Source organism: Misgurnus anguillicaudatus, chromosome 17 (assembly GCF_027580225.2).
Source record: "Misgurnus anguillicaudatus chromosome 17, ASM2758022v2, whole genome shotgun sequence".
NCBI classification, from domain to species: Eukaryota; Metazoa; Chordata; class Actinopteri; order Cypriniformes; family Cobitidae; genus Misgurnus; species Misgurnus anguillicaudatus.
Window position 1 is genome coordinate 27803725 of NC_073353.2, and position 14201 is coordinate 27817925.

At 36.6% G+C, this 14201-nt stretch overlaps 1 protein-coding gene across 4 annotated transcripts; it reads right to left on the reverse strand.

Moving 5' to 3' along the window:
* Positions 1–424: 424 nt before the first annotated feature.
* Positions 425–13794, reverse strand: slc35a5 (solute carrier family 35 member A5). 4 transcript variants are annotated; one of them, XM_055215218.2, is made up of 7 exons: positions 13666–13794; positions 4394–4556; positions 4192–4290; positions 3979–4097; positions 3813–3880; positions 2958–3732; positions 425–2614 (listed from the first exon to the last, which is right to left on the reverse strand). In XM_055215218.2, the coding sequence occupies exons 2-7, from the start codon at positions 4539–4541 to the stop codon at positions 2546–2548; spliced, it is 1278 nt and encodes a 425-aa protein (XP_055071193.2). In that variant the 5' UTR covers positions 4542–4556; positions 13666–13794; the 3' UTR covers positions 425–2545. The 4 variants fall into 4 exon arrangements, with proteins under 4 accessions (XP_055071193.2, XP_073711372.1, XP_055071192.2 ...); XM_073855271.1 differs by lacking the exon at positions 13666–13794 and adding an exon at positions 11357–11586; XM_055215217.2 differs by lacking the exon at positions 13666–13794 and adding an exon at positions 7238–7324.
* Positions 13795–14201: the final 407 nt, after the last annotated feature.

Consider the following 14201-nt stretch of genomic DNA (forward strand, 5'->3'; position numbering starts at 1 on the left):
ACACCTAACACGTATAGTACATCAAACTTGACAGATTTGTTTTACAGTATTTCCCTCTGCTGGTCGGTGATATATTAGCAGTCGCCACAAAACTGTAATATGAGTTTTTTAATTATTAAAAAAATTTAAAATATTTCAACAGATAAGATTTAAGTTGATTTTATTTGTTCCAAAAACCCAGTAACAGATTTTGGTAACACTGAGGGGGTGTTTATGGGACTGGCATGACACTTGTCATGAACATGAAGGAGATTTTATGACAACAGTTATTAAGTGTCGTTCAATTGTGTCATTTTTGATGCAAAGATGACATTGTTTGAGGTGTCTTTGTTATGACAACTTGACATAAACCAATACATCATAACTTGTCATAAATCTGTCATAAACATGACATAGCAGAATAATGATTAAACTTAAGAAAATACTTAACTTTATGGGTTAACATTACATTAAAATGTCATTTAAATGTCACTAAGTGTTAAATCTATTACAAATAATTATAAAAACCTTAACAAAATGCCACGGCAAAAGATAATTCTTAACTTTATGTATGTGCACAATACATAAAAAAACTGACAACTAACAGAACTTGTTCTTCCTTACACAAAGGATTGTGAAATTTTCTGACTTAGACGAAAAACCAACAAACATTTAATTAATTTAATGCAACTAACTGTTTTTCCAGTGATGTGGACCCAACGCTGCATGACTTAACCCATTATTGTACTGTTTTCATTTAATTTTAGGTGAATCGGTCTCCAAATGCAATAAAATATAATTTTATCAATTTTAATTATTATTATTGAATAATTGATTTTATTTCTTAAACACATGGCGGAAACATTACGAACAGAAGAATATTAATTACGCTGTTATAAAAATAGTATTAAAACTTAATGGGATTTTAATGACAAATTATATTTGTACCACTGTAGTTGAGGTCACAAAAAATATTCATGAGGCTGTTATAAAACTATATGACAGAGTATTAACACTTAATAACATTTTAATGACAAATCCAATTTGTATCACTGGTAAATAGTGGTCAGTTATGTTGTCTTGGTAATGTCAAGCTGTAAAGTATTAATTAATGTCAAGTTGTCATAACAAAGACATCCCAAACAATGTCATCTTTGCATCAAAAATGACATAATTAAACGAACGACACTTAATGATAGTTGTCATAAACGTGCATAAAATCTCCTTCATGTTCATGACACGTGTCATGTCAGTCCCACGAACACCCCTTCAAGTAAAGTGTTACCCAGATTTTTAAGGTCCTATGTCAAGAACCAAAAAATATAACATATACACTGACTATGACACAACATAGATGATTGCAAATTTTCCCATTAGAGAAGTATACTTACATTAAAATGTAAGTATATTACCTTAATACATTAATAATACAAATACAAATAAAAGCAGATGAAGAGTTTGGTTCCAAAACGCAATAAATCCATTTTGACTAATTTCGGTAAAAACGTGTTTTCTATACCAGGAAAGTGACAAGATGAAAACCACTATTTTCTGTTACAAACTTTCACATAGCATCTTTAGGTTATAAAAACATGAAAAATTCAAACCCATAATTTGATTTTCAAAGATTTATTATAAAAACTGATTATTTTTCCACAAAATGCAATAAATCCATGATCCAAGTTTTTTTTCCAAAATGCTATAAATCTATTGAATCAATATATAAATGTGCATTCATCTTTGCCATGTTATATTCAATTAGTTGACTAGTGGTATACACTGGTATACAAACACTTACTTGGTCATATTAAGAACACTGTCATTGTTGCGGTTATTAACTTTTTTGACCGCGATCAGCTGTAAAATGTATTGGTCCTCCTTCAATTTTTATTGGCTTTGCGTAAAATAATGGAACATTTTTCACAAGATCCCGTGGGATCAATGTGTTAGCATGAGAGAAACAAGCAACCGGCATTTTTCCGAGTGCCTCTGGCGTTTAGATGTTGATGGCTTACGTTTGTTTCCCGTCACAAAAAAACACCACAGGTTTATCAATGCCATCAAAGTATTATTTTGTTCGTTAATCACGAAGTACAAGATGAGGAAAACTAGGACTTTGTGAGAAAAACACTGCCATTGTTTTTTACAATGCGTGGAATGGTGCGCTGTGATTTGATGAGCGGATTTACTGCATTCTGCAGAAACGGGGTAGCGGCGTTTACTGCGTTTTGGAAAAAAACGGAGAAAAGATGACAGAATAACACAGCGGATATTGGATTTTCCGTACAATTAAGAATTTACTTTTAAAATGGCTTTTTGGAACCAAACTCTTCACCTTAATACCTGCTTTCATTGTCACTTCATGTCCTTATTTAAACAAAGCACAGTCCAAATATAATGTAGTGAAAGCAATACCAAAAAGGCTTATACATCCTTGTTCCCCAAACATTTTTGTAACCAAACCAATCACTTAATATAATACATAACACAATACATATATATAAATACATATATAGGCTGATTTAAGAATATGTACACTATGTTTTTAATTCATATATGTACAGACTTATAAAGACTCTTCTTCCGATTCACTCTCTGTGTTGTCCTTGGTTAGTCTCTCCAACTCCTCTCCATCCTGAAAAAAAACCATGAACAGTAATAATGAACATTTATGTAGGAATCAAAGCACTGTTTTTTATTAGACAAATAACAAAGTTAACTGGAACTCTGTAGCTTATTAAAAAGAAGAGCTTTAGGGATATAATTATACTATGCAACAACACCAAATCCTTCATTACGAAGCTTAACCATGCTATTGAAGTAATTCCCCGCACCATTTATTTTATTTAATCTAAATAATGCAATTATACATGGTAGGGCTTTGCTATTCCAAATTGTGTTTTCATTAAAGATAGCCATGGTTCTTAAATCAGATAATAGTTTTGATAATACTGTGGTAATACACTCAAGGCCCTTACCCCTCTCGACCTCTCAAAGACGTCGCCATTGATGACTCTGAATCGCTCCTGTTGCAAAATGTACTCTGGATCCTTCAGTTTGCTGCTGTGATAGATAAAGATTGCTAGCAAAACAACAGGCGCCTGGAGGAAAAAATCCTTTGACGGCTTAAAGTCAAAGAGGAAGAGAGAGAGCGCCGTGATGATCACCGTTGTGATCTGACCCGTCAGCACGTGAAACATGTTATCGCGAAACTTCAGGATGAAAGCCACAGACAGGCCAAAGGCGGCTGTGACGAAGACCAACGCGATGGAAAAGATGTTGTGACCGTAGAAGAGGCCACAGTGTACCGATAGGTCACGGTACTCAGAATGAAGGATGAGCGTGAGGCTGTTGAAGATCACACCGAACACATACAGCTTGCTGTTCTGGATGAAGATGCTTTCCATCAGCTGCTCGCCCTCCTTGAGGATCTTCTCATTGTAGATGTTGGCCAGTGCAGAGATGAAACACTGCATCAGCAGTAGGATATAACCCAGACCAAAGCTGTTGAGCTTCTGGATAAGCTGGCTGTCCCACAGCTTACGTGGCAAGCTTACCATCCATTCTGATGAATTATGGTTAGGATGATTAGGGTGGGCGAATGTCAGACAGCTGTTGGAGGAGTTGGAAATGTGGGCCGGGTGGATGCCGTGTACGGCAATGGCGTGCTGGTCACCATTCCCAGTGGTCAAGGAAACAATGGACAGGAACAGAATGACCAAAGATGCCCACTGCACCCAAGACAAGCGCCTCCTGCAGGTCAACATATGCATAGTCAACAATATTGATTTGAAATTAATGGGGAAAATAAATAGTTTCATGTCAGCACTTACTTTAAAACGACTCTGAAAAGAATGGCTGTAGTGAAAATGATAATATTGGAAAATAATACTGCCATGGCCTATTAAAACATTAGAAAAAGTGTGATTAGTAAATTTCATTACTTGAAACTACTCAAAAAAGTATTTTTGCCATACAGAATTAATGCGTATATCATACAGGTTGCAAGTAGGTCAGCACATTAAAGATTATGAGGTTGTCAAGGAAGTACAGGAATGCCGGAACAGACCATTTCAGGTAACTGAGAAAAGATCCCAAATCTTTATAAGTGCGGCCCTCTCGAAAAACAGAAACATTTCAAAGCACTTTTTAATGTAACTAGAATGCATCTTTAATGTGGTATTTTGAGACTAAAAGTTCAAGCTGGCTCACCTCGAATGACCACCCGTGCTGACATTACTAAACAAAATACTAGTTTAATGGCCTCTGCCATTAAATTCACAGATGCAGGTTGAAAGTCATATTGGTTCTCTGCAAGTATAAGTAAACAATAAAGTGATAAACTATCAGCAGCAAGAAACTGTATCAATACACCGGTTTCTGTCCATGATTTTGTTATGCTGCAACATAATACCTTCATTGGCTGAAAATTTTAGTAATATGATGCGACTAGTTCCCAAGGTGATGAAACCCAGGCCGAGAGCCAAAGTGTACAATGAAGATCTGGAGCATAGCCGGCAGCAAGGACTGCAACGATGGCAAGACGACGACGAGGTAGCCATTATGAAGAACACAATCTGGAATCAGTCATAGAAAAAAACAAGATCATATACAGTTGATAGGGATGCACCGAAATGAAAATTCTAGGCCGAAACCGAAAAAAGTAAACCAAGGCCGAAACTGAAACACCGAAAGAAATTATTATGGCAATTATTAGTACAATTGCAATTATGGCTATCACCGTGTACTAACTTTACTAGTGGTGTGACAGATCACAAATGTTACAGTTCGGATCACATTACAGTTTTTGAGGCACAGATCAGATTATTTTTCAGATCAGCAAAAAGCGGGTGGGAAAAATCTAATAACAAATAAAGAAATTGCAAACATTTAAAAAAAAGAACAAAGTTGTACATTAATAAGGTCTGAAATTATCATTAGGTATAGAAATCAAATTATATAAATCATAACACTCTTTATTCTATAAATTAAATATATTATTATTTTTAGAGCTATTTGTCTCTTTGTCATGTGTTGTTTGATTAACATTAATGACACAGACTTAAGTATGGTAGGTTAACCTTTAAGCACAGACTGGTTTTTTACTGTAATCTATATATAAGATATAAACAAATGTTTATAGAAAAAGAATACTGTGGAGATAATTTTGTTTATATGTGCCCTGTCAATAACAGAAAGATTTCATGTTCGCTTGTTTTTGGAAACACGTCTCTCGTGTGTGCACTATTAAGGGCACTTAAACACGCGCGCACACAGAGACTGAGGGCGAATCCCAAACAGCGAAACAGTCACTCCACATAAAAACGTTACGTTGTTTTTCATTGCTTTATTCGCCAAATGTATGTTAATGGATTACAGTATGAGACACATTAGCGCGACTCTCTCTAAAGTTTACACATCAAGAGTTCTAATCTTTGAAGGCCATACTGTGATGATCACGTCTGGACCGGACACATTCAACCGCATGTGCCTCTGTGCGTAAAGAAAGCTGCTCATTTTTGCGCCTTTTGAGGATACATCCACACCGCATACGTGTTGCTGCAAACGCGTGCAAACAGTTGAGTGAAACCTGCTTGAGCACGCAGGCAAAGAGTATAGAGCACAAGAGAGGAAACTCAATAGAACGTTCCATTGCAACACCTGCGCCCAGCAGCAGCCCCACGAATCCGCCATTTTGGAATGAGGGAGACTCGGGAGTCAACTAGAAGTGATGGCAATATCAGCTACTTTTTACATTAAAAGATCAAATTGAAACTGAATAATAATAACACATAATAACATACAATCAGACCAGTGATTATTTATCCTTTTTTACAGCTTATTTACAGATATTTAGACAAGTCTTTCACTTTTATATAGGCTAATTTTACATACATACATACCGACATAAACTCATCCACACATAATATTTTGGCTCCATACATATACACACATATACATCTGAATTGCTCGAAATGGATTAAGTAAAAAAAAATAGGATAACAGACAGAGCAATGCATCATGTTTGTAGCGGGATCCAGGGGATTGATATGTAAATATATTTCACACCTAGTGGAGTTGGTAACTAATAATAGTAGTAAATGTGTAAAGTAGCATAAAATAGAATTACATAATAAAGCAAGAAAAAAACTACCTGAAATGTGTATCTATTTAATGATTGGATCCCACAACTGATAACAACAACAAATCAACACATACATACAAGACAATACAGCGTTTCCTGTAGGTGTAGCAAGTGAACAAAATTTTAATTTAAGAAACTTACTATTCCGCTTCTGATTTGGCTGTGAGATTCGCTGAGAATGAATTGAGAATGAATTGGCTGTGAGAATTTTCATTCCAAAATGGCGGCCGCGCTACTGAAGCGCCACCTATGACTGTTGCCAAAACGAATGAGAGTTTCCCGTCTTGTGCTTCTATACTCTTTGACGGAGGGGAGGGGTGGGTGACGACCTGACGACAGCTTGAACGTGAGTGAAACCCAAGCGCTAGCGCAGGGATTGAAGGGGCGCGATTGATATTCATTTTCGGCTGGATTTTTTATTTCGCCCCGAAACCGATAATGGCATTTTCGGCCGAAATTTTCGGCGACCGAAATTTCGGTGCACCCCTAACAGTTGATGACAGTACAATAAATAGTAACACATTTCAATAAACAATAAACATTTCTTATAATAAAACAGGTAAGTTACTGCACCACGTTCACTCAAATACCAATTCATAGGCAAAGTACACTATCCTGTCTAATGCTTTGTTTTCATGACATTCAGAAGAATGTGACTAACTAATAGGAGAGATAAATACTATTGTGGCTAAAACTGTACAGACAGTTCGGATGAAAAAGTACACAGACGTGATGTCATAAGTAGGAAATGACATTGCTTTGAATGCACTTACAGCATATGTTGTTTATCTAAATTAGACAGGAAACCTCAAAATGAATGACTCATAGAAATAGATATAAGCTACTGTATTTATACGGTCGTTAAATATTGAAACCTTAATAGGGCATCTAAAATAAATAAAAATCTAACGCATAACTGTATGTCTACACATTCTATCTTACATATTGACAGTTTGTGGTGGTTTTCAACATTTCCAACACTTTTCGCAATATATTTTTAATGTTGAATGTATGAGTACATCTATCAGCTCCACTCTCTAGGGTTCACAATACATATTTATAACGTCAATGTGATGATAAGGCTAATAAAGCAATGTTTAGAGGTTTATTTACCTGTCCATATGTGCTCACTCGAATATACAATCCGTCCACTGCTTCCGCATGTCTGCGCATGCGTACAATGAAAACCTTGCGTCATCACATACGGCCACGCAACTCACTTTTGCGATGGGCGTGTTTGACTTCAAGAGTCGCTGCGCAGAACAAACAGCATATGACATCAGAGTACCGCGAGAACTATTGAAGACGAGTACCTTTCATGGTGCTTTGTTGTCATATGTCGTTCAGCGCTGCACGAAGTCGAACACGTTTAGAGGGTATGCAGGTGACGTCACCTTCGGCGAAAGGGCCTGCGGTTACACTCACTGAGTGGCAAAAGACAGAGCGCAGAATTTGAGTACAGTGAGAAATCAGCGGAAACACGGGGAAAACAGCTGTTGTGCGATAGACTGTACTAACAGATTAAAGCAACACTAACGAGTTTTTGCTCTTTGCTCCCCCTACAAGTTGGAAGCGGAATTGTCCATTACAGCTGTCGTAAATAATTTAGCCTGCCTACTGCAGCAAAGCTGGCTCTGATTGGATGTAGGTCTGCCGGTAAAGCAAGTTTTTGTAGTTTGTAGTTTTGAACTGAGCAGGTTACGAGCACCTCACGACCTCTCGATAATTTTTAAACATGTCAAAAAAGTTCGGGAGCTGTCGGTATAAATTCGTAGTGTTGGTGCGGGTGAATGAGACGATCTGGCAATGCACTTAAAGTTGACCAATCAGAAGGTGACAAAACACAGAAGAAAAAAGACAAATGTGGCACTGCCTCAAATCTGGACAATTCTATAGCTGGCTATGTTTCACCCACGCACACACTCTGGTGACTGGACATCATAACAAATATGACAGGTCCTTTCAGTGATGACCTCTTGATCAGCTTCTTTGCCTGAAAAACCTGTCATACGTGTTTTTGTGATGTCCGGTCACAGTTTTGGATGTGTGTGGAAACAGGAGAGAGTGTAGTTGTTTAGGCTATACTGCTGTTCTGATTATAGGCTACAAGGGCTACCACAATGCATAAAACGAGGGCTACTTTTTGATATTAAAACTTTTTAGTTTTACTTGTTGATTTTCTGTACTTGATAATATGTAGACATAAAATAAGCCAACTAAAATATGTAATAAATAAATAAAAAAAAGCTTAGACTCCATGGAGAGACCACTGGTTTAAACAGAACAGGATGTACAAAGAATGTCGCAATTTTTGTGTAATCCAAGCTGTGCCAAAGTCGCTGTAATACAGTTTCGCAAATGAATGGATATTAAAAGGGCTGTTGCGACATTATTTTAAGGTAAAAAAAAACTCTTTAGTGTTGCTTTAACAAGAATTCTGAGACGACAATTCTAGCTGGCTATGTTTCACGCACGCACACACTCTGGTGACTGGACATCATGACAAATATGACAGGTCCTTTCAGTGATGACCTCTTGATCAGCTTCTTTGCCTGAAAAACCTGTCATACGTGTATTTGTGATGTCCGGTCACAGTTTTGGATGTGTGTGGAAACAGGAGAGAGTGTAGTTGTTTAGGCTATACTGCTGTTCTGATTATAGGCTACAAGGGCTACCACAATGCATAAAACGAGGGCTACTTTTTGATATTAAAACTTTTTTGTTTTACTTGTTGGTTTTCTGTACTTGAAAATATGTAGACATAAAATAAGCCAACTAAAATATGTAATAAATAAATATAAAAAATATAGCTGCAAAGCAGCGATGCCGGGGTCAAGCCAAAAAGGGCACAGAATGAAGTATCAGTAATGACTGTCATGATTTTAGATCTAAGTTTTCAGTAGATTAAGGCAAAAATAGCAATTTTTCAAATCTTGAGACCACTAGGTGGCGCTGCACCAAAACAATAGATGGGCATGATTGTGATGACACCCACCAAATTTAATATACATATGATTAAAGGCGCTGTATGTAGTTTACAGCGGCCTCTAGCGGTGATGGTTTAGATTGCAACCATTAAGTTTACAAGCGCGTGCTCGAACTCATGAGCGACGGCCAAACTGAGATGTAACACACCGGAGAAAGCATCACACAACATGCTGGAAACTCAGGTAAACTCCCACTGCAACGTTTAATTGACTGCATTTAGCCTGTGTAATGTGGTGTTAGGTATGTACATTTACGGTAAGATAACGAAAACGGTTAGTGAACTACACTGAACAATTTCAGTATAACAGTAAATACACTGTGCTATTAGTCCTTTAGGGTTGTTGCTTGCCACACTGTGTGATCAATATCGAAGTTAAGTCCATGTCACACTGTATAATCTCAGTTTCCATCAATGTCAGACTGCATGAGTTTAAAGACTTTTAAAAAGCGGACGCACGCAAACAAACGCGTCTGCAGTTTTACGTCATCGATCGACGACGCCTGGGCGAACACACGCTAAAGCGAAGGTTAGCAAACCGAAACAACGTCTAAAAAACTAAAGCACAATGGAAATATATTTGACATGCTTTGTAGTAATGTTAGCTTACCTGTCCAAAAGGATGAAAGCCAACTCCGGATCCGTTTTTATACCCAAAACAAAGCGGAGGTTTCTCCATAATTCAAATGCCCTGCCAATGTTAATCCGTGTTTTTGTCCGTTGTTGATCCGATTCACGTTTGGCCTTACGAGCTTCAGCAGATAACTTTTCTTCACAATATGTGAAGTTTGTGTTGGAGTCTGTGTTGTGCTGGGAGCAGGTCGTTTCAGTCTGTTATCAGACAGTGTCGTCGCTGTTGAGCGCAAAGTCAGTAGACGAGGCGAGAGGCTCGGGAACGCGCATGCGGGTGACGTCACTGGATTTCGCGCCAAATCCGGCCCGTTACTTTCACATAAAAATAATAATATTTTTTTTCAGAGGTAATAGCAAAACCCGCAAAGTGGATCATTTTAATGTGATATTACAACCCATTCGCACACAGGCAATTGAAAATGGATTAGTTTAAGTAGAAACGTTACGTACAGCACCTTTAAGCAATGTTGAGATATAGCCTCAAATGACTTGACCACTGGGGGCACTGCACCGAAATAATAGATGGTGCCTCTACGCCGTAGAGTAGAGCCATGTGAATTGCAAAAGTGTAAACAAGGCTTCAACTGCACAAAGCATAAAAGAAATCAGCAACTGTGTGCTGATTCCACCACTTGCCGTGTCATGTGTGAAAGGGCCTTTAGAGTAAAACACCACCGTTTTTCAATATTTTACTATGTACTTCTTACCTCAACTTAGATGAATGAATAAATACCTTTCTTTTTTCAATACGTGCACTTCATCTTTGCACAGCGTGTCATAAATGTGTTAGCATTTAGCCTAGTCCCATTTATTCCTTAGGATCCAAACAGGGAAGAATTTAAAAGCCACCAAACACTTCAATGTTTTCCCCATTCAAAGACTGTTACATGATCAGTTACACGAGTAAGTATGGTGGCACAAAATAAAACATGTGGATTTTTAAGTGGATAAAAAATTAGAACTATATTGTATGACGGAAGAGCACTTAGTTTGCAGCACTTCGACCTCTGGCGCAGTAACATCATCACTCCTGTGAAGATGTTACTGCGCGCTGAGGTTGAAATGCGGCAAACTAAGTGCTCTTCCTCCATGCGTTGAAAATAGATAGTGATGTACCGGTATTCATTTGTCTAAGTTGAGGTAAGAACATAGTAAAATATTGAAAAATGGTGGTTTTCCTTTAAGTCAATAGTGTAGACCTATTTGTCAGCATTTCACACTCTCTCAGTCGTGCATTAAACTGCCTGCCAACGTGCAAGTGTGAATTTGAATTTCCTTTCGCGACAGTTATAATAACACAAATCACATCACACCCAATAACGCAATCGCACTTGCTTTTTTTCCCACTCCAACATTTAAATTAATGCCCACTAAAAGCTGCACAGATATATTGAACTCTGGGCTGCGTTCAGCCCCGACAAAACGTTGCACAACGTTTATTAAACAGAAACGGTGATGCGTTGAACGCCCTGTTGTGATGACGAAAGAGTTGCAACTACGGTAGCTGAGAGGCCATTCTTTGTGTTCATTTTTAAATGTTTCTGAAGCCTGATGAAATCGTTATAAATGTGTGTTTAATACTGTAAAAGACCCTCAATGTTACAGTCACTGACCTTGCCGTCCAGAATGAAAGACAACATTCCAACTTGAACCCATTGATCGAGCTGTCTCTTTACTACCGCGTGGTTTTATACATCTTGCCGCTGATTGGGCCGACATTTCTGACACACCCACCAAACAAGAGAAAACGCTTCTAAAACCTGTTGCATTCCGTTGCACACCGTTTCCAGGAAACGTGTCGTTCAACCCGGAAACCGTAGCAAAACGTTGTGCACCGTTGTGAGATTGAACGTGCCCCTGGTGTCTGGTCTGAACTAGTTGATGGATGAAAACAGCACCCTGACTGGTTGACTGGCTCAAAGTATTTTAAAAATACAAAAATACTCATCTTAAATGTATTTAAATACAAATTACATTTCATTTTTTTCAAAGGCTTTAAAATACAAAATACTATTTTGTATTTCAAATACGTATTTTAAATACATGTATTTGAAATACTGCCCATCCCTGGCTGCCATAGACGCAAATGGCGGAAGAAGAAGAATAATAGATAATAATAATAATAAGAAAACTAACAATGCCAATAGGGGTCTCGCCATTCTGGGCTTGACCCCTAATGCTTAGACTCCGTGTAGAGGCCACTGGTTTAAACAGAACAGGATGTAAAAATGTCGCAATTTTTGTGTAATCCAATCTGTGCCAGTAAGTCGCTGTAATACAGTTTCACAAATGAATGGATATTAAAAGGGCTGTCGCGACATTATTTTAAGGTAAAAAAAATATTTTTGTTTTACTTATTGATTTTCTGTACTTGATAATATGTTTTATCATTATTTACAATGTAAACATAAAAAGCCAACTAAAATATGTAATAAATAAATATAAAAATTATTAGACTCCGTGCAGAGACCACTGGTTTAAACAGAACAGGATATACAAAGAATGTCGCAATTTTTGTGTAATCCAATCTGTGCCAGTAAGTCGCTGTAATACAGTTTCACAAATGAATGGATATTAAAAGGGCTGTCGCGACATTATTTTAAGGTAAAAAAAATATTTTTGTTTTACTTATTGATTTTCTGTACTTGATAATATGTTTTATCATTATTTACAATGTAAACATAAAATAAGCCAATTAAATATGTAATAAATAAATATAAAATGCTTAGACTCCGTGCAGAGACCACTGGTTTAAACAGAACAGATTGTATAAAGAATGTCGCAATTTTTGTGTAATCCAAGCTGTGCCAAAGTCGCTGTAATACAGTTTCACAAAAGAATGGATATTAAAAGGGCTGTCAGAGAATAATAAGCAACGGAATGTCCATGTTTAATATAAGATATGCATTTATTTTTTTACACTTTATACACGTATAATAAATGCAAAATAAATTGTCAACGAACAAGAGAGTACATTAAACATGATGATCATATGCGGAAACGACATTTCCCACATTATTATGGAGATTCTGCTTTAACAGGTGAGTTTAAACGTATTTGTTCGGTATTTTTTACACACAATTTTTTTTTACATATTTTCGACCAAAGGAACACATGATATAGCCCAATGTAAGTTGTTATGCAGCATAAGCTTGTTCTGAAATGATGACGCAATCTAAATAACTAAAAATGTACACTATCTCTGAAACTTTATTTAAATAATGATTCATTTGTTTTCATACTATATTTGTATTTCTATGTATTAATTTACATAGGCCTTCTGTGACAATGCCCTATATAATGTGCAATGCCTTTTGTATGGCATTTATTTTGTGCAGTATACAGGTGCACAAATGCTGCTGTGGGCTCACTTTTACTTCAAGATACCGCAATGACAGAGGGTCCGTACATTTGCACTTAACAAGCCTAGTAGACAATGTGCTTTATATTAAATTAAATGATTTTCGTTTTACAAATTAATATTTGGCTGTAGATGTATTGTCTTAATAATTTAATTATAAAGGGAAAGACGTGTAGCTTACCTTGCGCTTTTACATCATTGCTCCTCATTCTGCATTTCCAAATAAATAAATAGGCCCACTGAATTTGTTTTTTAAACGGTCATGTTTATAAAAAAGCAACAATATATGTAACATTAATAATAGCAATATTAATATTAACTTGGCACTACAATCATGATATATTAAGGCGGTAAAACCGCATATGCGCTAGTTACTTAGCCACAAAAAACACTGTCAGGGAAATTCCTTCACCGCAACACCTTTATACCTATAGGCTATTGAAATTTCGGAATGCATAAACAGAAATACAAAAGAACATAAATTCCAGGCTGTTTTCTGCACTTAAGTCAATATCTTTGCCGTATAGGCTACTTGTTTTATTTATTTTCGCATAAACTCACCCGTGTCGTGTGCGAGAGCTCACGACGTTCCGACCGTCAGAAATCCCACCGTGTACGCCCAGCAGACTGCTAAAAAACACTGAAAAGATAAGTAAATAGATCTACCAACGTCACAGTGGGTTGACAAGTTGATAGGGTCACTATAAAGCAGAGGTTTTACTTTCTACTTAAAAGTATTTTTTTCAAGTATTTGTATTCGTGTTTTTCTTTGGAAAACATACATTCCAAAGCATATTATCATCATTTTTATTCTATTAGATTTCATAAATACATTTTTTTTCTTTATCATTTAATATTTAAGTAGGCTACATTAACGTACTTTTACTCAAGTAAAAGTACAACATTTTAATGTAATTAGGTATTAAATAAATTTTAATATGCAATATTACAGAATACACAGTATATTCTATATATGCTTTAGAATGTAGTAACACGTTTCCCAATACAAACACCCTAATAAAGCACAGAAAAATGTAACTAATGTAACTAAGTATTGTCCACCTCTGATATCAAGTCCAACCAAATTCAATTTAAGC